Source organism: Bactrocera latifrons, unplaced genomic scaffold (genome assembly GCF_001853355.1).
Source record: "Bactrocera latifrons isolate USDA-ARS-PBARC rearing strain unplaced genomic scaffold, ASM185335v1 scaffold_15, whole genome shotgun sequence".
Classification (NCBI taxonomy): Eukaryota; Metazoa; Arthropoda; class Insecta; order Diptera; family Tephritidae; genus Bactrocera; species Bactrocera latifrons.
The window spans coordinates 2,507,322-2,530,470 of record NW_017534963.1 but is presented as its reverse complement, the minus strand read 5'-3'; the positions used below and the strand labels follow the sequence as shown (position 1 = coordinate 2,530,470).

Below are 23,149 nucleotides of genomic sequence, written 5' to 3'. Positions count from 1 at the left end.
AACCTTAAATGCCTTAGCTATTTGGTACCCTATCTGCCTGAATAAAGATCTCCAGATTTAGTTTCTGTATTTCCTTTATGTGTTGATTACTATTAAAAATTAATTAAAGTAAATTGTCTTGTATCAAGACAGAGGTGAAATAACTATATTTTATTCATTAAATACTAATTTAATATGGTCCCTTATATAATTCTGATAATTAATTTGCATTGTCTTTAATTTAAGAATGGGGCTCCGGTTGGAACGGTCCAAATTTTATTGTGGAAATCGAAGAAACTGGCTCTGCCTCAGCAACGAACACAGATTATCTCAACAGCAGCGAAGATGTGACCAATATAGCTCCATTGAATTCCACCCTAGCGGGGAATGGTAAGTTTAAAATAGTAATTATACAACTTTTTGTGGAAAAATATACATAAAATAGTTTTCTAAAGTTAATACAAACATATCATACAAACCGCCAGAAACTCAAAAACCACAATTTTCATAAACATAAATTTTAATGACTGCTATACTCGTACCTACTTATTAAGGACAATCAATAGTAACAGTAGTTATAAAGAGAACTGGGACAGACTTCAACAATGCCGGGGGTAACACAATAAAGTAAAGGCAGCCTATATATTTTTTTTTTACCTGTGCAAGTTCAATATTTTGAAAAGATGGTTTAAAACCAAAACCTTTCGCAACACCAGCACAATACTTTTTGGCTATAAAAGGTTTAGTGATCTCGAGTATGGCCATAGTCAGCTTCCGCAGTTTCTGCAAGTCACATCATCAAACTCAGAACAAACTTTCTAAAAATGGGTATTCAACATTCGAAAAATTGTGCTTCCAATGGTGAATGTAGTAAAACGTTGCCAAACCAACATGGTATGGGTACGTTAACAAAACCTGATCTGACAATCATTAATCCAGTATTAAATGATGGACCTCTGTCATCCTCGCTACATAAACCTAAATCAAAAAACTTTTGCCGTGCTGAGAAGCCGACAACGAATCCATTGACTCAACCTACCGACAGTAATTTGGAGGATTTGGTTTCGGTAAAACCCACTACAACTAAGAGGAAACAAAAATTCAAAAGACGACCACATAAAGAGCCCATTTCTTATCCATGGGATCGAGCCGACGCTATATGCAACGAAGGCGCATCTGAGCCGACGGTCAATAATACTGAGAATTTGTCTTCAGTAAGACCCACTACTACTCCGAAGAAACAAAAATTTAAGACGCGGCCACATAAGGAGTCCATTTCGTATCCATGGGATCGAGCTTATGTTATATGAGAGTAAAGGGCATCTAACCCTACCGACAACAATACGGAGAATTTGGTTTCAGTAAAACCTGCTACGATTTCGAAGGAATGCGAACCGAAGATACAGCCACATAAGAAACAATACTATATACAATATTATATGCACTTGGGATAGAGCATTCGCTACCTGTCAAAAAAAAAATTCGAAAAGTGAAGATCCACAGAAACAGATTTCCCGTAAACACGAAAAACATGTCGGCGGGTATCATTGCGCCGCCACCCTTATAGTATCGGGTGATTTTTTAAGAGCTTGATAACTTTTTTAAAAAAAAAAACGCATAAAATTTGCAAAATCTCATCGGTTCTTTATTTGAAACGTTAGATTGGTTCATGACATTTACTTTTTGAAGATAATTTCATTTAAATGTTGACNATACTGAGCATCTTTCTCTTTGACACCATGTCTGATATCCCACGTGATCTGTCAAATACTAATGCATGAAAATCCTAACCTCAAAAAAATCACCCGATATAACTTTGTCGACGATGACGATAGGAGAGGAGAACTACTAATTCAAATTTAGCACTGATGTTCCAATGTTTATTCATAGGAGTGTAAAATTTAGAAATTTCTTTTAATTAATAATTTTGTTTGCAGACATTAAATATTTTTACGAAAACAACACTTTAGTATTTTACAACTTATTTGGACTAAAACAGGACTAAGTACATCTTTATTGACACAAATGAGATCTTTCTATTACGTTTCCCATTACACGATCCCCATCTTTTTGAGATGTTTATAGTCCGAGGCGATAGAGGTCCAGAGCTCAGAATGCATTCAACAGAAAGTGATACATAACTAACAACTAACTTAGGGTCAGATAAATCTGAATGAGCCTCAAAACACAGCTTTTTGTAGCTCATAATTCGAATGATGTGAGATGTGTTTACGAGCGAACTTCAGAGATAGAGTAGGTACTAATTTTTTTATGTACCTGTATACAATATTATGGAGTAATCTAAGATAGACTAGACCAAAATACATGCATATGTGTATGTAGGGAGTCTGCTTCGGTAATGATTTTAAGTAAAATATTCAGCTCAAGATGTCTGATTTCACCTATTGTGGCCAATAGTAATGCAGTTATTGAAATAAATATAATTTATTCCCTCAATTTATGCTTAGTGTTGGGGTTTTGAGCAATTTTTGTGGCATTCCAAAGGAAAAAGAGTTTTCGAATTGGTTTGATATATGATCATACAAAACTGCTTCAAGTTATTTAGAATAGTTGAAAACTAGTATCTCCAAAACATTGCGGTAAAAGTTGGACAAAAACATTTGATAAGTTTAACAAAACAAAACATTGTTGCAACTATCCCCACACTTCCTTCCTAACATGACATCCCTAAAGTGCTGATTTTAAGAAATTTTCAGTTTCAGCAGCTGACTTTCTCAAGCTTTCCCTTCTCTTCTCTTCTCGACACCTCGATCTTGATTATTATTTGCCAAATCATGGCCACTATATTTATAATAATTATAACATTACTAAGCAAAATTTGTTACATTTGGCTCTTGGCTTTATCCGTTCTCTACTTTTTGGTAATACCACGCGCTCTCAAATTGGTTCAAATTCTTTATTTTCAGTTTATCTTATTATTATTTGCTTTACATATTAAAGCACCATGGAAAAATTATGCGTTGCGGCAGATAAATAAATAGAAATAACTGTAAAGCAGGAAAAATAAATGTTCAAACAAACGAAAAGTAAAATTATCAATTGTATACACTTCGTCCTTTATGTTCGCTTTGTATTTGTATTTTCAACAAATTAAAAGTCCTAGAAGCTGCTTCCAAATTTAGTTTTAAAAAGAGCCGGGATTCAGCACACTCAACTAAGATGCTGCAAATGCTTTAAATTTTACGGAATCGTTCATTTAAAACTTCAAGCAGCGGCCACCAAAGAACAAAGTTAGCAAGGAAAGAAGAAAATCAGTAAGGTAAATTGCAGTATGTACATAAGTACAATGCAGTAAATAGTGTCTGAAGTGGAGAAAAGGATATTTGAGTGGTACTTTTGAAATACTCCCGAAAAGAAATGCGTGAAATATGTGTCGAGTTGAAAGTAAATTAGTAAAAATTGAAAAATGGGAGAGTTCATATTACGACATGCAGTTATGTACCACTAAATATAATTATATGGTATATTCTGTCGTACATGAAAACTTCGCAGTGAATTTAGTACAATACTGCATTTTGAGAGGGTGCATTTCATTGTGATTATATTTAACTATATTACTTTTGCTGGATAGCCAGAAGTCACACGGCATATTATTGGTTTAAAAATTTAAAATTCATGATCGTTCGACCCATAATATTGCCCACTTTTTAGGAATAGCTTCGAGCAATCGACGCTTAATACTTAAATAGTATTCATTGTTGACAGTTTGGCCAGTCAGAAGAAATTCCAAGTACATCACACCTCAATAATCGAAGAAACCTGTCAACATAACCTTGATTTTTGACATACTTTGACGAAGTTTACTTCCTTTCAACGTACAAGACATCCTAGAAGTTGGGAAGCATTGTACAGACGTTAACGCGATGCTGCTTTTTGAAAAAGTGATTTTGTGACGAATCGTGCTTTGATTTTTCTTAGGCCCAAATGATCTTTCGAAACGGTTTCACTGTTGTTTCCGATATTTCAACAAAACCAGTGAGCGCTCTGACTGTTAAACGGTGATTCTCAAGCAAATTGGTGCCTTTATTTTATTGACATGTTGATCATCAGTTAATGTTGATCGCCGTGCTGTTTTCAACCCTCTTTGAATAATTTGTCAAAATCGAAATCACAATTATCACTGAAACCTTTTCTCGACATTATCAACGTTTCGGCACCAGAAATTTGATTCCGCATACAAAATTTTATGGAACTGCTTTGTTGAATAATTTTCCTCATCGTTGTACTAAGATCGCCGCACTTTATGTATTTTAGAAAGACATTTTGATGTGTTATTTGGCACAGATGTCACCGACAGTCCTACCAACCTAGAAAAAAATATTTCGACATATTCAAAAGTTTTTCGCGATGAGAGTGGTTACCGACTAAAAACGACTGCAGGGTTTATTATTGTTTAGCTTAATGAATTTAGGGGTCGCAGTCCTAACTCCACACAAATATAAAGCCTAGTAAGCCGGTCGCGAGTGCCCTTAAATTTTCGGAAATCGAAGTTAATCATATGGCAATAATACCTTACGACTTCAAACTAAAAATACGATGTTTACAATAAAAATTGCCTGACTCTGAAAGTTAGTTAAAAGTAAGTATTGTCGAACATTAAAGAACCGTATAAAAAACTTAACGGATTAATATTGAATGGTCGAAAAAGTTTTTTCGTATTTCTAATCAAACTTCAACTTATTTTTTTTTTTTTTATTTATACTAATAAATAAATAAACAAATATGTACCATTTTGATCGACCACTTTTTGCCACTTTTTCGCTATAGACATTCTTTCAGTGTAAATCAAGTGTAAATCAAAATTTCGAAACTTCCAGAACGGAATCGAGCGAACCATTGTTGTGCTACAGGAACTGGTACAGCATAACTTCAAAAATTTCATTGATGGCTTGCCTGGCATTCTTCCTTTTTTATACAAAAATTTCAAATAAGGCCAATCAAAAATAAATGCATTATTTTTGCATCAAATTCAAGGTTTAAATTATCATACAAAAATTTTGAATTTTAGTCAAATACATAGAGTTTTGATCGACAATTTGTTGCCATTTTAATTATAATAATTTTATAATGTCATGCTGATAGAAACCCTCAAAAAATGTGACCGTACATTGAATTGAGATAAGAACAGGTAGTCTTCATTTGGTATCACTTACAGACTATAAGGTGAATGTATAAGAACCTCTCAACCTTTATAGCACCCGTGGCTTCTGTCAAATCACTACTGATTTGTGTGGCCTGATGTATTTCTGGTGGAACTTTTGGTCAAAGCTGGCTACTCTTAGACGATTGCTTCTTACTAGCGGTCCAATTTGTTTAGAGTATAGAACCGAGTTAAGACGTTTAGCTCTAATACTAACTGCTGACTGTCTGGTGGCGACACACAACCGCAGGATAGGACTGACAGATCGAGAAGACTGGATGAAATGTCTAGAGCAAGGCACCAGAAAATGCTAGGAAATGCTAATGTAGTCTTACTCGTGCTGCAAATTTTTTACATTAGGTGGGTCTTTTTACAACTACTTGTTTAATAACAATAGAACAGGTTTGTTTAGCTTATACTTAGAAGACTGGATAACACCCGAAAACGTGATCAACATTGGGAAACTAACGAACTGAAAAAATGCATGGTAAAGAAAATAACCCGATCGAACGAGTTACCTGGGAGCAAAACTGCAAAAGTCATGTGAGAAACGGTAGATCGATAGATAGTATTGGCACTCAATAGAAGAGAGAATATGATCGGAATACCAACTGGTCACTGTCTGGAGCATCTCTTCTGCACTACGCTGTAAGCATCTGGAGACCTCACGCTAAAGGATGGCTACTCCTAATGGACCTAGCAACTGAACTCCTTCTGGTATCGCATCGTACCATACTGGTGTATGCGTGGCTTATTTTGCCTACCAGATTAACCTAACCTAACTAAAGGCCATTAGGGTAAACTCATACACGATCAAACGCTCCCAATCCAACGAAATACAAGGCACATACCGTGCGATCGTCAATTCTGGCTTCTCCAACCTTTGCACTGGGTCACAGCGCTTGGATCAGGATCGTTTACACGGGATGTTGTCGTAAGTTATCTATTTTTCAATACTTTAACCAACCGCTTCAGAAATATCAAACAATCACCATACAAGATGTAATGTATTCTAATATTTGCCTAATTTTGGATCAGTAAAGTCGATTGGTTCTTTATACGGAAATCACAGATTAACTTCTAGCTTTTAATGCGGAAACTCGAAACATCGTCGATCTCTTATTTGGAAGAAATATACAAATATTTACAATAAAAATATTTATTTATCAACGTACAAACATTCCTACAGGGTTGCTTTTCATCGCTATGTGCCAGCATGTAAAGAAGTCGGTGGCACATATGCGTTTGACAATCGAAAAAACTCAGCGGAAATTATATTCATTTTTCCGACCAAAGGTGAATGCAGGGATCAAAGCCTTAGCACGAGCTGCACGCAATTTCAACCCAAACCGCTGTGGCACGTGATGTGGCAACACACACAATGGAAACGACACACACACATGAGCATATATAGAACACATATTACGTTTCCCATGTACTTGCAGCCATATGTTCGAAAGTACGCAACTATAATTGTACGCGTGTATGTGCATGTGTGTGAGTGTGCTGAAAGGAAACAGCTAACAAGGAGAAGCTTACGTAATGTGATCGGCAACGGAAACATCAGCGGTTGTGCCGGTGACAAGCGCAACGAAGTTCAAGCCATACACATGTGACTTTCAAGCGACTCAAGGATATGCTACTGTTTACATGAACTATGCATACATACATGCACATACATTGGCAGAAGGTGTACATAATATACATATAAGTATATTTAAGTATTCCTGCATTGCGTCTCGTATTTATCTTCTACTTGGACACGTGCGCATTAACAGTATACATATATGTATATTGAATTTCATGTAATTTACGATTTCCCGCATTATCCTGCAACTGTTACTTCGCTTGCAAGTAATTAAAACAAATTACCAGTATATCTACCTGCTATTACGGTAGTAATTAAAAGTCGTCACTTTGATTTGTGCAGCAATGCGACTCATTGACTTTATTGCTATTGTTGGCTTTAACATCGGCACAAGCTGGATAAGCGACCACTACTCGCTCATTGTCAGCTGTGTGTTTTTCTTTAATGGTGATTTTCATTTCATTTATCTTCATTTGTCAAAGTGCAAAAAAACGCCACTTATAAATGGAATTCACAGGTTTCGTGGTAATCGGAACATTTCCGTTCACTTTTAATTAAAAATCGTGCACAAAGCGAAGCGCAAGAAAATTGTGAATATTTTTATATTCTGAAGCTTATAAATACGATAACTAGTCCCTTAGTTCTTAAGACATTGGGTAGTCGAAGAAGTCTTTTCGTATTTCTAATCAAACTTCAACTTATTTTTATTTTTACTAATAAATAAATAAACAATTATGTACCACTTTGGTCAAAAACTTTTTGCAATTTTTCCTAGAGACATTATTCCATCAGTATAAAACTTTTCTGGTTTCTCGACGAAAAACTGCGACAAGTAATTTTCACAGGCTTCTCTTGAAGCCAACTTTACTCCATTAAGGAAGTTCTACATTGATCAAAACAAATGGTAGTCCGATGGTGCAACGTCAGTGCTAAATGGTTAATGCATCAAAACTTCCCAGCCAAGCTCTCACAGTTTTTGCCTACTCATCAAATATGTGTGTGGTCTTGTGTTGTCCTAAAGGAAGACAAAGCCCTTTCTCTCGATCAGTTCTAGTCGTTTTATTTTGCTTGCTTGTTTCAATCTCAATATGTTGTTACCAGTAAAATATAAAATCAATTGTTCGTCCAGGAGTAGCTCAAAGTGGATGATTCTTTTCCAATCTCATCAAACACTCAGCATAACCTTTCGAGGCGTTAATCCTGGCTTTGCGACCATTTGTTGAGCTTCACCACGTTTAGACTACTTTTCGTCTCCTGTTACCATTCGCTTCAGAAATGGTTCGATTTTATTTCGTTTTAGCGAAGAATCGCAGATGTTAATTCGGTTCATTAAATTTTTCACTGACAATTCATGTGGTACCGAAACATCGAGCTTTTTTGTTTTTGTAACCAGCCTTTTTTAAATAGTTCAAAACCAATTGATGATGAATGTTAAGTTTCTTAGCGATGTCTTGGCTGCTTATGTGATAGTCCGGTTCCATAATTCCATTGAATTTTACGAAAATACTTTTTCGACTACCCAATATTTATATTAAATTTTGCGTGCGTCTTTTTCTCCCTGAGAAACTGTTTATTTGTCAGAATCGCCAATATTGGATCACTGTAGCTCATGCTACCATACAAACGGATCTATCAAAATCAAGTCCTTGTATGAAAAGCTTTTTAATTTGATAGAATAACTTCACGAAATTTGGAAAGTATTATTAACCAAGACAGAACTACAGTCTCATAATAAATTCAAACTGCGGTCGAAATCAAGGTCAGCGATATTTTTGAAACCCTTTTATTTTTTGAAAAATAAACCCTTTAACGGTATTATAGCTTCGTTGCGGCCACACTTAATTATATCTTAGTTTTATTTTTATTTACGCTTAGTTGATATTTAAAAATTTTTCTGTATACCCGAGTTACTTCAACATTAATATCTATATTATTTTTTAATTTCTGTTTCAAGGTCCCAAAATCGTGGTACGACCGGAAGAGGTGATCATTGTGGGCCTAGTGTTGATGCTTTGGGTTGGCGCCATCGTGTTGTTCTTTAACCGCTGGGGTAAAATCCGCATGCTGGAACCCTATCAACCGAAATTCCAGCAACAACATCGGTCTTCCTGTCCTCTAGTCGATATTGATACAATACCAACACATGGGGTAAGTAATAATATGAGGTTGGAAACACTTTTGAAATTTAATAATAACCTATTTTGTGCGTAATTTGGAATAAGGGGTGTTGTAAGCCGATTTGGAAGCCTCATAGTTGTCATTAATTCATATATGTGGGCGCCCCCAATATAAACTTTTTTCAACGATAGCCAAGTTTACTTAACAGACTCAGATATGTAATTCAGACGATTCATTCAGAAAAGTTCATTTGGAAACACAACATGCACTGTTTGTCTCAAAAAAATTTAAAACACATTATTTCCAAACAAAGACCTTTCATGAAAACTGAAAAAAAAAAATATCAGAAATATTTCTACAAACCCATTTCTTTAATTAGTTGTACTACCATTAAAAATATCGAAAAGTCGTGAATTTTGGTCAACTCCAAATTTTTTTTTTGCTATTTTGTATATAAAATAACCCACAATCCCACCCAGAATATTTTGTTTGTGCTATAACCAATTATAATCTGAAATGTTGCTCGTGATACATTCACAGCTAGTTGGTAATTTAACCATTTCTTCCTTCATCACGCCGTCCAACAACACAACCAATTTACGATAGGTGAAGTTTTGTTTGCATTTCGCAATATCCTCCAGCGGCAGGGTATTATTCTCTTCGCCAGATCGCTTCTCATTTTCGCACTCCTCCACCAAAACACCTTGCTTATGTTTCTCATATTGCACCACCAATAACCACTTGCCATCCTCTGACATTGCACATTTCGGATAAATCAGGTTTGGTACAGTATTGCAAAGTTTATTCACCACCTGCATCTTCATACGAGTGGCTATATTCAGTGGCATCGCCATATCATCTGTGAAATATGCTCTGAATTCTCGAACTCTTTTGGGTCAATTTTGTCTAGACGTGTGGCCTCCATATAGTTTTCAACCTCCTTGCAATATGACTTTCCAGCTCGACGTTCAGCGCAAACGATTTCGTCATCTTCTAATTTTTCTTCTCTCGCTACTCGCTACTCCAGTATTATAAGGCCTTCGTCAAGTTTAAAAATGCTCTGCAGTTTCTTCATAATATCTTTAGAAGGATCAGCACTGGGTGTAGATCTAGCGCTGGTTTGAAAAACTATCAGGAAGAATGTTAGCATTTTAAGCAATTAGCTTAGCTCCGAAGTCATCTTGAGTTTTCAAAGGTGTAATTTAATATTCTGAGTTTAAAATACACTGCTGTTTATAGTTATTAGTGATGAGTTTTTAACTAAATATTTCACTGTTATCTCAGTGTTAACAACTGACGTCTCGTCGATTTGCAGCCCGTTATATAGCTCAATCTGAAGCATGCTCATACATTCGTTTTCGGGAAAATCCAGTCCCTGTTATTGATAATTTCATTAAAAAATGACCTCAAGACTTAATTAGCGTATTTTGGCACCTGCAAGTGCTTTCAAATGCAGAACTAGCTTAGCAGGTTTTGTTTTAATAAAGGATTTTTATATACGTAAGGGAATTCCCATGAAGTATGCCGAACCAAGCCTTTTGAATGGCCTCTACATCTACATAACGCTTTCCTTTCATGGGGAAATGCATTTTACGAAAAGGAAGAACTCGCACGGCGTCACATCACGTGATTTTTAGTCTTTCGAATGTTAGATTCTGAACAAATTTTGGTCATCAATCAATTTGTGCGGAACAAACCGTGCACACACCTTTCGTAAGGCCAAATGTTCGGTCAAAATGCGATAAATCGATGTTTTGGGGATGTTCCATTCCATTTCCATGAATTTCAAATAAATTTACGCACAGTTTCGATAGAACTTCCGGTGATCGCTGATTTTGATTGACCCCCATGTTTTGGTCGTCATTTATGTCCTCACGATCACTTTGAAAGCGTTGAAAACACTCGTACACTCTGCTAGGGGATAGGCAATAATCGTCATAAACTTGTTTCATCAATTGAAACGTTTGGGTAAAAGTTCTATCAAGTTTCATGTTAGCTCTTTGATCGAAGCTCATTTTCGCACAGATATCTCAAATATAGTGACATTTAAAATTCAATAACTTCACTTCCAATCTATGAAATGCCATGAAATTTTCACTCGACAATCGCTAAAGATAGCAGATTCTAACGCACCAGTTGATATACAGATGGCGCCACCAGAGGAGCTAGATTCAAAAAGTCCTGTTTACTTTGGAACCCCCCTTGTATATAACATTGGCATACAAACTAAATAAGCGGTATCACGCTCTTTTAAAGAATCAGTTGTATTTGCGAAAGGTCTAGTGTTGTCTTTTTTTATTATTATTTAAGAGAAAATACATGTATAAATATATAATTATTTTTCGACTATCCTCTCTATTTTTTAGCGCGCATCTGTATCTCGTATGTCAATGGGTTTAGTTAATAACATAAATATGCCGACCTGTCAATTCGCTGCTTATAATCCCACGATATATGCGAAAGGTAAGCACAGCTTTTATTATATTTATTTAAAACTTTTCGGTCAACTGTTATTTATAACAAAAAAAAAAAAAACGCTATAATCACTTGAATAGTTAAGGTTTTGGGTGTTTCGGTTAAATGAACGAACAATCATTTAACTATTTCTAAATGAACTCGATTAATTAAATAAACTTAAGATAAGATTAACTTATGCACTTTAGATATACTTAATTATTTTCTTAGTGATTTTTAAATATATAAGGGACGCACTTGGTGTGACCGCCTAAACAAAGATGCTTTTACAAAATTATCGTAAAGAAAACAACAGCATGAATATTTTTAAAATTTTTGCATACTACTACAAATAACGAATGAATATTACAGTGGGCAAAAATTGTAAGGCTTTTTAATTTTCGCGGGGAAATCGTAATGTTCTACCTTGCTTAAGTAAGTATTGAAATTATTTGCTAAGTACTATATAAAAGTTTAATGCATGACTAAAGCGACCACAAAATAAATATCTAGAGATATACGCTCCAAATGTTCCAAAGTAAAGTTTGGTACTGAATATAACGGGATAACACAATATAGATTTATGACTATCACTCGCAAAATGCGCATAATCCTACTACATAGAACCATCCATTTCAACAAAATCTCAATAACAGACATTGCAGAGTATTCCAGTATATAAAGTATACAAGAACTTAGCTAAATGCTGACCGTTACTTACACATACGTACATTAATTGAACTAAATGATCTACTATGTCCTCGTAGTCATGCACGTTGGCCGATGCCAAGCCAACAACATGGAGTGCAGAAATGAAAATAGCAAGTTGAACAGTAAAACTGCAACTTCCAACAAGGAAATCATGATCCTCTTACTCATGTGAAGCTGCTTACATAGACATATGCCGTGTAGGCACACATGCACAAATAGCCTTGAAAACATTGATTCGTTTGTGTAAGGGGTGCGGCGAATACATGAGGTGTAAATTTACACTGCGGTCCCCCAAAGAAAACTACTGCATAAACAATTTCATCTTGCTAATTTAGTTACTGCTAGCAGCCCAGTGTGAATTGGCTAACAGTGTGGCAACATTAAATATATTACTTCAATCGTATTAAACGGTGTGCAAAATATAATGCTATGACACGAAATCTCACACAACCCTGTAAGAGAATTGCCAAAAATTTGGGAAATAAGCAGATAATATTGGTAGAATGCTTAGGAATTTAGAATACCATATACGAATTTAGAGAGTTTTAAATAAATGAACTTGATTCCGTTGTGCATTGTACATTGTTGCTTTAGAAAATAATGCATACCAAATTTCGTGAATAGATCTCGTTAAATGCGAAAGTTTTCCATACAAGAACTTGATTCCGATCGTTCAGTATGTATGGCAGCTACATGTTATAGTGGTCCGATATAGGCAGTTCCGACAAATGAGCAACTTCTTGAAGAGAAAATGATGTTTGCAAAATTTCAAAAGGATATCTTAAAAACTGAGGGACTAGTTCGTATATATACAGACAGACGGACATGGCTAAATCGGCTCAGCTCGACATACTGATCATTTATATATACTATATATACTTTATAGGGTCTCCGACGCTTCCTTCGGGGTGTTACAATCTATGTGACAAACGTAATATACCCTGTTCAGGGTATAAAAAGATAATCGTTATAATTTACCAAAAAAAAAAAAAGGAAACTGATTGAAGTCAAACTAAAGTGTTGAGACATTGTGATGATTACCATAAAAACCAAACATTTCAGAATAATGACAAAACTATGTTGCAACCAAAGCCGCTGGGGTTTCTGCAGCCGAAGCGAAATTCCTTAAGTAGCTGGGAATACCTTTTCCTCTTTCAAAACCGTTCGTAGGTAAAAAATATTGTATATGCGTTACTACGCGTCCAGCTATAAAATGAGCTGCAAATCGACTCGAGATGTCAGTGGCTAGCACTCAGGTGACAGTGAAAGATATAACTAAAAACTCATCACTAAGAACTACAAACAGTAGCGTATCTTAAATAAGGAATATTAAATTACCTCTTCAAAAATTCAAGATGGCTTTGAAGCTATACCTTTTATTTAAAATGCAAACATTCTTCCTGATAGTCCTACAAACTAGCGCCAGACCTGCCCCCCGTGCTGATTCTTCTAAAGATATTATGAAGAAACTGCAGAGCATTTTTAAACTTGACGAAGGCCTTATGGTATRTAATACTGGAGTAGCGAGAGAAGAARAATTAGAAGATGACGAAATCGTTTGCGCTGAACGTCGAGCTGGAAAGTCACATTGCAAGGAGATTGAAAACTATATGGAGGCCACACGTCTAGACAAAATTGACCCAAAAGAGTTCGAGAAATTCAGAGCATATTTCACAGATGATATGGCGATGCCACTGAATATAGCCACTCGTATGGAGATGCAGGTGGTGAAGAAACCTTGCAATACTCTACCAAACCTGATTTATCCGAAATGTGCAATGTCAGAGGATGGCAAGTGGTTATTGGTGGTGCAATATGAGAAACATGAGCAAGGTGTTTTGGTGGGGGAGTGCGAAAATGAGAAGCGATCTGGCGAAGAGAATAATACCCTGCCGCTGGAGGATATTGCGAAATGCAAACAAAACTTCACCTATCGTAAATTGGTTGTGTTGTTGGACGGCGTGATGAAGGAAGAAATGGTTAAATTACCAACTAGCTGTGAATGTATCATGAGCCTCTTTTGAGATGGTGCTTAATAATAAGGATAGCATAAGTTTTGAAAAATTGATGTGAAAAATTTTAAGCTGTGTTGCTATTTTGAATATGAAGTCATATATAAATAAAAAAAAAGAAATCGATAGTACACTAAAATACACGGGTTTTCTTAATTCAGTATTTTTGATGGTATTCAAGTAAATGGGTGAAAATGGACAAGGCGTTCAAAATTTAATCGACATTTATTTGTGGTAAATAATGCAATTTATGATTATCCCATAAATATGTATGTATGTGATACCAGAATTTGTTTGCTTCCATATGACATAGAAGATGAGTCAAACTAACAAGGATTACATTTATGTAGCTCATATTGCTCCAAACTGAGCCTTCAGGAGAATTTTCATGTGAAAAATACGGAGAAAGTTCCGGATAATATTTTTTTTTTTTTGTTGGTTTCCGTTCATAAACAATTTTTTGATCTCTGAACGAGATGGACCAGTAGATTGCTGTGAACTCTCATTTAGAGACAATATGAGGAAAAACCCGTCAGATTAGACAATATGTTATAGTATTAATAACAATAATCAGCAATAGTAAAGACCTAAAGTACTTACTCTGACAGTAGAATCTGGAAAAAAAATCTGATGAAAATTGTATATAGTTTAAAATCTATCCAAAAAATGTGTAAATAGAGAGATTTTTAACTTGATTCCTTAATATATAGAAAAAGTATTTAATAAGAAAAAATAGTTTACTGCGAAAATTTCGCACGGTTTTACACATATATACATAAATAGAGAAAATGTAAAAAGGAATGAGTTAGTGTAATATTTGACATCTTATGCAAGAAATATGGAATGACAAATTAATTCTTCTAACGAATAAGATAAATACATACTCGTACACCTAGCAATCGAGAATACTCTTTGCTGAAAAGAATGAAACTAGTGTTTTACCGAAGTAGTTGTTGTAAGAATTGAAGAGCCCAGACTTTTAAAATAATCATAAGGAATCTCTGGCACAAAAAGAGCCTGTTAAATTTCGCTCAACAGGTACAATTGTATTGAAATCAACACCAATTTTGAAGACGTTGCTCACAAAAGTACCTGTCGTAATCTACTTGCTGAGGTGAGTGGAAATTTCAGCTCAGTAATATTAAAATTTTCAAAGTGAGACGTCGCTTAGAATGGGCCGACAACTAATAAATACTGTGACTAGTTAAGAAAATACATTAGAGTGCCATGCTTACAAAAGCGTGCCTTTGAGAAGGGAAGTAAGTTGCTGTTGAAGAGATGACAAAAGGCCACTTGGCAAGCGATAGATGGAAAATTGTCACCCAAGTATTCGTATAAGGAACAATAAACAACTTCTGACCGACGAAAGGATTTATACCAAGGGATAAAACAAGTAATGTAAAAACATCTTAAATTAAAAAAAAAAAAAAATAAAAAAAAAAAAATATTGAACAAAAACATGAAAAAGCACGTATGAACTTTCTTTTATTTTTTCAGCAGTGTAATCAGACATTTGGCACTATCAAACGCAAGCTACTAAAAATAACTTCGATAAATTCACATTTATGAGTTATTTTTGATCAGGCTACTGCCTTTTTGCGCTGCTACTGCGCAAATTTTTCTTTTGGCATACAAATGTAAAGCTTATTGTGCAATTTGCGAGGTCCTTTGGAAAACGTCAGTTGGAAATTCATTCGAAACATATGGTAAATGCATGTGATATGTGGCGAATGGGCAGGCAAATGAAAGAACATGCAAGAGAGAAAATGTGAATGACGGAATTGCATGTTGCATGCAAATGTGCACATAAAAATTTGATTCATTTTCCAAATGTTGAAATGCAAGAGAGCTTACATGTGCTATATGCAATGGATTATACAAAATTGTATATATTATACATAGTATGTAGTATATAAGAAAATGTGTAAAAGGGAAGTGCCTTGAAATTTCAAAACTGGGAGTTTCTTAAGCTTTCATAATATTTCACTACAGTGATGGTAATTTGCACGCTAACTTATTCTAACTAACTCTTTTTCTTGCTCTTTCGTATTGTTAAGCACTTTAACAAAGATAGTGGGGTTGTCGTGTAGAAGAAATAACGCGTTTGTAAATTTAATTATTGTAAAGTTAAATGTGTGATATTGAGGGGAAAGTAATTTATAAACATTTTCAAGCTTAAGAATTGAAGCTGTGGATAGGGGATTCAAACAGGTCTGTATTATAATTCAAAGTTCTGAAAAACAAAATATCATGGAAAGTCTGGCATACGTTTTGAGCAAATTAATATAGAAGGATTATACTTTTATGTCTTGTACGAAAACAACATAAAATAAAAGTACTTTATCCTCATCAGCGTAATTCACTAGTATATAGCTGGTAAGATTCCAAGATAAGCACAGTCAGATGTTATCGTTCTTTTTGGTAGCTATTACTTGATTTACACTCAGTTTGGAGTACTTTTTCATAATGACCATACAAGACAAGAGCTTCGCACATTCGCCACCGAAACTTCGCATGATTTGGCCACCGAAACCGATTTTCGAAATAAAATTTTGTTTGAGCTGCATCTCACATTTAGTTGAATGGATACGTTCATGTTCATTAACAAAATCGTCGGGTCTGAGGTGATGATAAGCTACAAATCATCATTGAGACGCCGTTATATTATCAAAAAGTCAAAGTTTGGTTTACTCTATGGACAGAGGGTAACATTGGCATACTTTCCTTCAAAAATGAAGTCGGTCATAATGTTACAGTCAATGGGAACACTATAGCGCTATGACTAATGACTTTTTCGTGCCTGTATTGAAGAATGTTGACGTAAACGAGCTTTGGCTTCAAGAAGAAACCCCAACGAAGTCATAATTTTATTGAAGGAAACCAAGTTCTTGCGATGTAAAATCGCTATACCATCTTTTCTGTTGTTCTTTAAAGTCGCTTGTCTACTCAGTTAAGACCCAATGAAATTGACGTCTTGAAAGAGAATATTCGACTAGTTTTTTTTTTTTTGACATACAATTCCAGTTTCTGCAAAAGGTGGTCCAAAATTGGGCTTCTCAGCTGGTTTTTATTTGAGACAGCCGTAGCGAACACTTGCCCGAAATATTTTTCAAATCATAATGTCAAACTCTTATATTCTTAATAAAGCCAAATGTTTGGTCATAACATTAAAAGATATGCATTATATTTCTTCTCGAAAACGACATGTCTAAAACAATAAAAATTTTGTAGGAAAAATTTGGTGGATAGCTCGTGATTTCAACATTATGGAAATCCAAGATTGGTAATCGGTTCGAAGCTTGGATTTATGGATCATCGATAGACATGTGTTGCCACGTTGAATACCGGAGTCGATGGAATGATGAGCTGTACGAGATAGACGACGACATTGACAAATTTCAGATAATTAAGAAGCAACGGCAAAGGAACGTTGCAAAGAACAGGTGGAGGAGGACCTGACTACCTTTGGACTCTCCAATTGGCGCCAAGCAGCGAAAAAGAAAAACGAATGGTGTTGTAAACTCGCTATAAAAGAAAAAGAAGAATACGAGTGTCGCCAAAAAATTATATTTTCTTTTAGAATTTAAAGATCTGCAGTGTAATTGAGTTCACAAATGTTCACTACAACCTTGGAAAACAGGATTGGAAGTTTATACAGACAGGCGACTGCTATAAATATTACATTGTCGTTTTTTGGAACTTTCATTGCATTTTTGCATTCTTTTCAATTTTACGAAAACAAGAAAACCCAAAAAAATGTTCGAAGTAATAAAAAACTTTATAGAAACCGTTGAAAAATGTGTCTTTCTTTCTAAAGGTAGTACAAGGCATTTATTTGCAGACAGTTACTGTCTCCATTGATAATAATTCACAGCCGTATTTCCAGGAATTCATAACAAAAGCATTTTTTTTTTTCAATTCAAGAATGGCTAAGGTTCATGCACCTGTTAAATTTGATTGCATCATGATCAACAGCTAAGGTCACTAGCCACAGCAAAATACATGCAAATGCAGAGTGAGAAAGGTAAGCTACCGTAAACGCTATAGTGGCGATACCTGCACAGGCAAGCTAAACTTGTGAAACGCGAAATACGTGGGCTTGCCTGAACAGGCTGGTATAAAAAGAAAACTTTTTACACAACTCATTCAGTTGTGGGAAAAACCCAGCATTCAGCGACACCTAACAATTAACTGAGCGGTGGAAATTCCCAAATTTCCACAGATTTTTGTAATAAACTCAACTAATTTTGGCCAAAACAAGCATTCAACTAACTTGGGGAAAACCAAGTGTACCAGTCCTTGGAATAAACCATACACTTATAAGCGTAATAAAAGAGTCAACGAAGCAAAAACACAATAATGATGAGTCCACGCTTGCGATTAGAGAAGACGCTCTTGGGCGTTTTATTGTTAATTAAATGCACTGGCTGTCGTCCAGTAACGGAGGATATCGAAACGGAAATCGTCTTGGATGATCTCTTTGAGATGGGAACTGGTTTTTATGTATTCAACATAACGAAAGGCGAATCAAACGATGATGTGATCAATTGTCCCGAACGTCAGAAAGGGCATACATTCTGTACCGAGGTGACAAATTATTTGGAAGCAACACAATTGAATAAATTCACTAGAGAGGAATTTGAAAAGTTCAAACCATATTTCAAAGATGATTTCGTACAACCAATAAATGTGACGAATCGCATGAACGTTGGCAGTGATGATAGCTACTATTGTGAGAGCAAAACACGACTGGTTTACCCGAAGGTAGCCGAAACTGTGGAATCGAAATGGCTGATGGTTGTGCAACACGAACAATACAAGCAAGGCGTTCTAGTGGAGCAATGCGAAAATGAAGATGCGCCTTGCAAATTTGACGAGCTCTTGCCACTCGGCGTAAAATCACGTTGTAAGCAACATTTCGTTTATAGAAGTTTGGTGATGCTGGTGGATGGCGTCATGCAGGAGCGCATGGTGCGGTTGCCCAACGCATGCAAATGTGCGCTGCGCGATTTGAGGAAGAGTTGAAGGTGGTGAAATTAGCTTATTTATTAATTATTGTTCATTAAATAATTCTGAGAATTATTTGTACAGTCATGTGTTAGAGGATAATTCATAGAATGTTTTGTTAATTTATTGAATAAGTATATAATAAACTTTAAATACAATGAATAAGAAGAAGTATTTTTATATTTTTTTTTTTTGTTTATGTTTACAATGTGATTGTTTAGGGATATTTTGACAAAATGTGGCGTGAGTAAGGGCCTCAATGGCATTTGCTACTCAAACCATAACTTAGCTCGGTTATTTGTTTGACATATTGTTTAAAGGACAAGCATTATAGTCAATTTTAAACCTAAATTATTTTGGTAAACTCCTCATAGGTCGTTACTTTCTTTAGACTGAACTTCGAGTGGCATATCTTCGTACATAACCCTATACTATTACAGCATGAATTACTTTGAAGTTATATTTATTTTAATTAAAGAAAAAAGTAATGGGAAATTGTAATTTGAATTCACTTGGTAAATGATATTTCATAAAAATGTATTGTGCTAAGTTGGTCTTTCCTAAAACATAAGCTTACGAGTCGTACAAACCTTGCTTCGTTCTGAATGACCTTCGACTTCTTCTGAACGGATGAAAGTATTAAAAAGGTGAAGAATATGGTGCTCGAAAATCGACAGACAAGTGTAAGAGAGATGGCAATACCCTAAACAGGTCTCTTTGGAAATGCCTAATCGTGCGAACTCCAATCCCACATTCATGGAGAGCATGAGCCGAACCAAAAAATCCACGCCAAAGCCGTTTTTTCGATCATGAATTCGTTTCAAAGGGACAGGCGGTCAACAAGGAGTTCTACATGGCCGAATTGAACGTTTGCGTGAGAACATCTGTGGAATTGTGTAAGAACAATTCATGGATTTTACACGATGATAATGCGCAATTGCAGGGAGCCACGATTGAGACGGAATTGAAAGCCAAACACGCAATAAATACCATCGATCAACCAACTTATTCATCAGATTTGGCTCCGCTTGTTCCCCAAACTGAAATTACTGCTCCATGGAACCCGTTTTCAGTCGATCAAAGAGATAAAACAAAATTGGCGGAAGGAGTTGAAGACTATCCCAAAAAGTACTTATGAAAAGTATTTTGAGGACTGAAAAAATCGTTGGTATAAGTGTATTATATCCGGTGGCAAAATAAATGTTGATGCATAATTAAATGTTTTGCGTTTTATCCACAATTTCCGAATACCTTTTCTGTCACAATGTAACTTTCCGAAATTTTAAATAATTCTTAATAAAAATAATTGAAATCTTATTTATTCAATATAATTTTAATTTATGTTCGATGCTATTATTTGTGAACAATTTAAATAGAATAGCGCTTTAGTTTAGTGTACGATATTAAATTATAAAAATAAATATCTAAATTCAAATAACGAAAATTTTTCTTACTCACCCCAAATAACATTGCCTGAAATCGTATCTATCTGCCGTCTTTCCCATATTATTTATCACTCACAAACACATTCACTATACGCTAAAAAAAAACTATAAATGCACATCACTTTACCGATTTATTCACTCGCGAATATTTTTATGTGTCTTTTTCGATCAACTTTTCACACAAGTACTGTTACTCCATTGTAATAATTTTTATTTAAATGTAAAAATCACAAGAGAGCATACGGCAGAATTAAGGAAGTCGTTTACTTTCTCGGTTCCCGGCTACGTTTGCTGATTGAGCAATACATGGAGTCGACACGCAAAATATGGAGTGCATTATTATAGTTCTGGAAATAAAAAGAGAAAATGAGAAATTAATAGAGACAACACATACATATTTAATTGTTCCGAATATCTCACGTAAAGAGAATTGAAGTTTATACCCTAAATTTAAAATATCGAAATATTTTCCAATAAAGCAATCTTAACACCAAATAATAGAAATAATAGCGTTTTAATACAGGGAAATAACATAGACAGGTACACGACATGTGTTCTACCTGCTTTTATCTTTTATAGGCTCTAACGAATATCACATACAATTCGTACCTCACGCACGAGGATGGGATGACTATTTAACGAATATTATTGCACCAACCTATGAAAGCTTCTTTGCCACCAACGTAAGGTATAAAAAGGTGCGCGACAGAGAAATTTTGAACAGTTCGACCTGTAAATCTCTATAGTTTACAATACGCGAACAGTAACGCAAACTTTTAAAAATTCGTTGCTAATATATCATCATCAAAATCTACAAAAAATGGGTGCCCTACAATCGAAAAAATGTGATTTTGAATCTTTTTCATCCAAATCCGGAAGTTATTCCAATACAGACAACGAAGTATCTAAACAACAATCCGATTTCAAAAGAAAATATAAACCAGCATCTGCTTCACCAGCCGGAGCCGCTGCGGCTGTAGCCATTTTGAGTCGTTACTCTGGTTCACCGCTGAAAAAACGCTTAAAATCCGACAACACCACAGGAAAGGATAAAAAGACAAGACCGGAACTCCCTGATATGAAAACCACGCACAAAACTAAGAATAATATAACCGGCACATCACTTGAGCTTGAAACCATACAAAGTCACGGGAAGGAAGTCCCCTTTGCAAATATCAAAGAAAGGTCAGCCAACAAATCATATCACCCTTTATTACACAAAACAAGTGGTGGCCCATATTTTAGAAAAGTCTTACTAAAGTCAACCGTTGAAGCAAAACCTCTTCTGATCCTTACCAAAAAAGAAGACACAGTTGTCGAAACTAATTGTGAGACAGACTATAATGATGGTGTTAATGTCAAAGATCACGATCAGATATTGGCCCATATAAAACTTGACAAATTGAAATCGCAGATCTTATTAAGAGTGCCAATGAAGCAGCTGATCATCATGGAAAAACTTATGGTCGAGCTAAAACAGCGCTTAGCTCAAAAGTGCAAGGAAACAGAAAAAAGTACCACCTCGCAGCAGCAACCAAAGAAAGAGGATAAGAATTATAATTTGAAATTTCGTCACAGTTATTCTAGAAGCCGATATACCCCTTATGAAAAATTGAAGCAGAAAAGAAAAGAATATTTGGGAATATCATTATTGCCGTCTCAACAATATGATGTGTTCCCAGAAACACGCCGCAATTTGAAGCCGCGTATCTTATCCGAGATACCAGAAGAGCAAATCAAACTTATGAAAAAAGTAATGGCGGAGTTGAAGGAACACTTTGCTAAGAGGAAGTTAGAAAAAGAACTGCAAGCGTTATGTTTAACAAAAAGGAACGTATGCTTCAGTGATATTAGTGAAAAACGCAGAAACAGATATAGATCTCAAGTACAAACCTCACATGATTTGGCTAATCTATACATACGAAGCTCCTTCTCTAAGGAACTCACGAAGGAAATGGAGCGACGCATCTCAAAACGAACCCTAGAGATAGAAGTGAAATCAGAGGAAATCACCAAGGAACTGGAACTTCGCAGAGCTAGGAGTAAGCTCTGGACTGGAATAAGTAGAAAACGAGACACTGGAAGGAAACCACAAGCCAAAGATTTGGTTGTGTTATCTTCGCCATGCTCACTCTCAGGGAAACTCACGAAAGAAATGGAGCTACGCATCGCAAAACGAGCCCCAGAGAAAGAAATGAGGGCTGCTTCAACCAAATCGAACATCATTAAACCCGACAACACACAGAAGGACCGGTATTTACCTTATGAAATAGCTAAACAAATGAGAAAGAAGTATTGCCAATTGCTTCTACCGTCTCAACGTGAAGGTGAAAATATAGACCTAGAAATTCGTCGCACCCTAAGGCCACTTTTCTTATCTCAGATATCCAGAGAACAAGCTACTCTCATTGGAAACGCTATATCGGCACTAAAAGAAAGACTAGAGAAAAGAAGTGCGGAAAATAAAGACAAAATCCTCTACTCAGTCCCGCCAAAGCTAACGAACCGGCCTCAAGCTGCAANACTAAAAGAAAGACTAGAGAAAAGAAGTGCGGAAAATAAAGACAAAATCCTCTACTCAGTCCCGCCAAAGCTAACGAACCGGCCTCAAGCTGCAACCGGTTGTTTACAGACGACKAAACTAAGGACGCAAGCTCGAAACTTATATTGTAGA

The 23,149-nt window shown here is 35.6% G+C and overlaps 1 protein-coding gene across 1 annotated transcript in view; it reads left to right on the top strand.

Moving 5' to 3' along the window:
- The first annotated feature begins 290 nt into the window (after positions 1–290).
- Positions 291–23,149, top strand: part of LOC108965891 — a 30,674-nt gene continuing 7,815 nt past the window's right edge. The window contains exons 1-3 of the mRNA XM_018928565.1: positions 291–369; positions 8,683–8,876; positions 11,213–11,309. Coding sequence (XP_018784110.1) covers positions 8,736–8,876; positions 11,213–11,309 — 238 coding nt within the window. The 5' untranslated portion in view covers positions 291–369; positions 8,683–8,735. The remainder of the gene's footprint in view (positions 370–8,682; positions 8,877–11,212; positions 11,310–23,149) is intronic.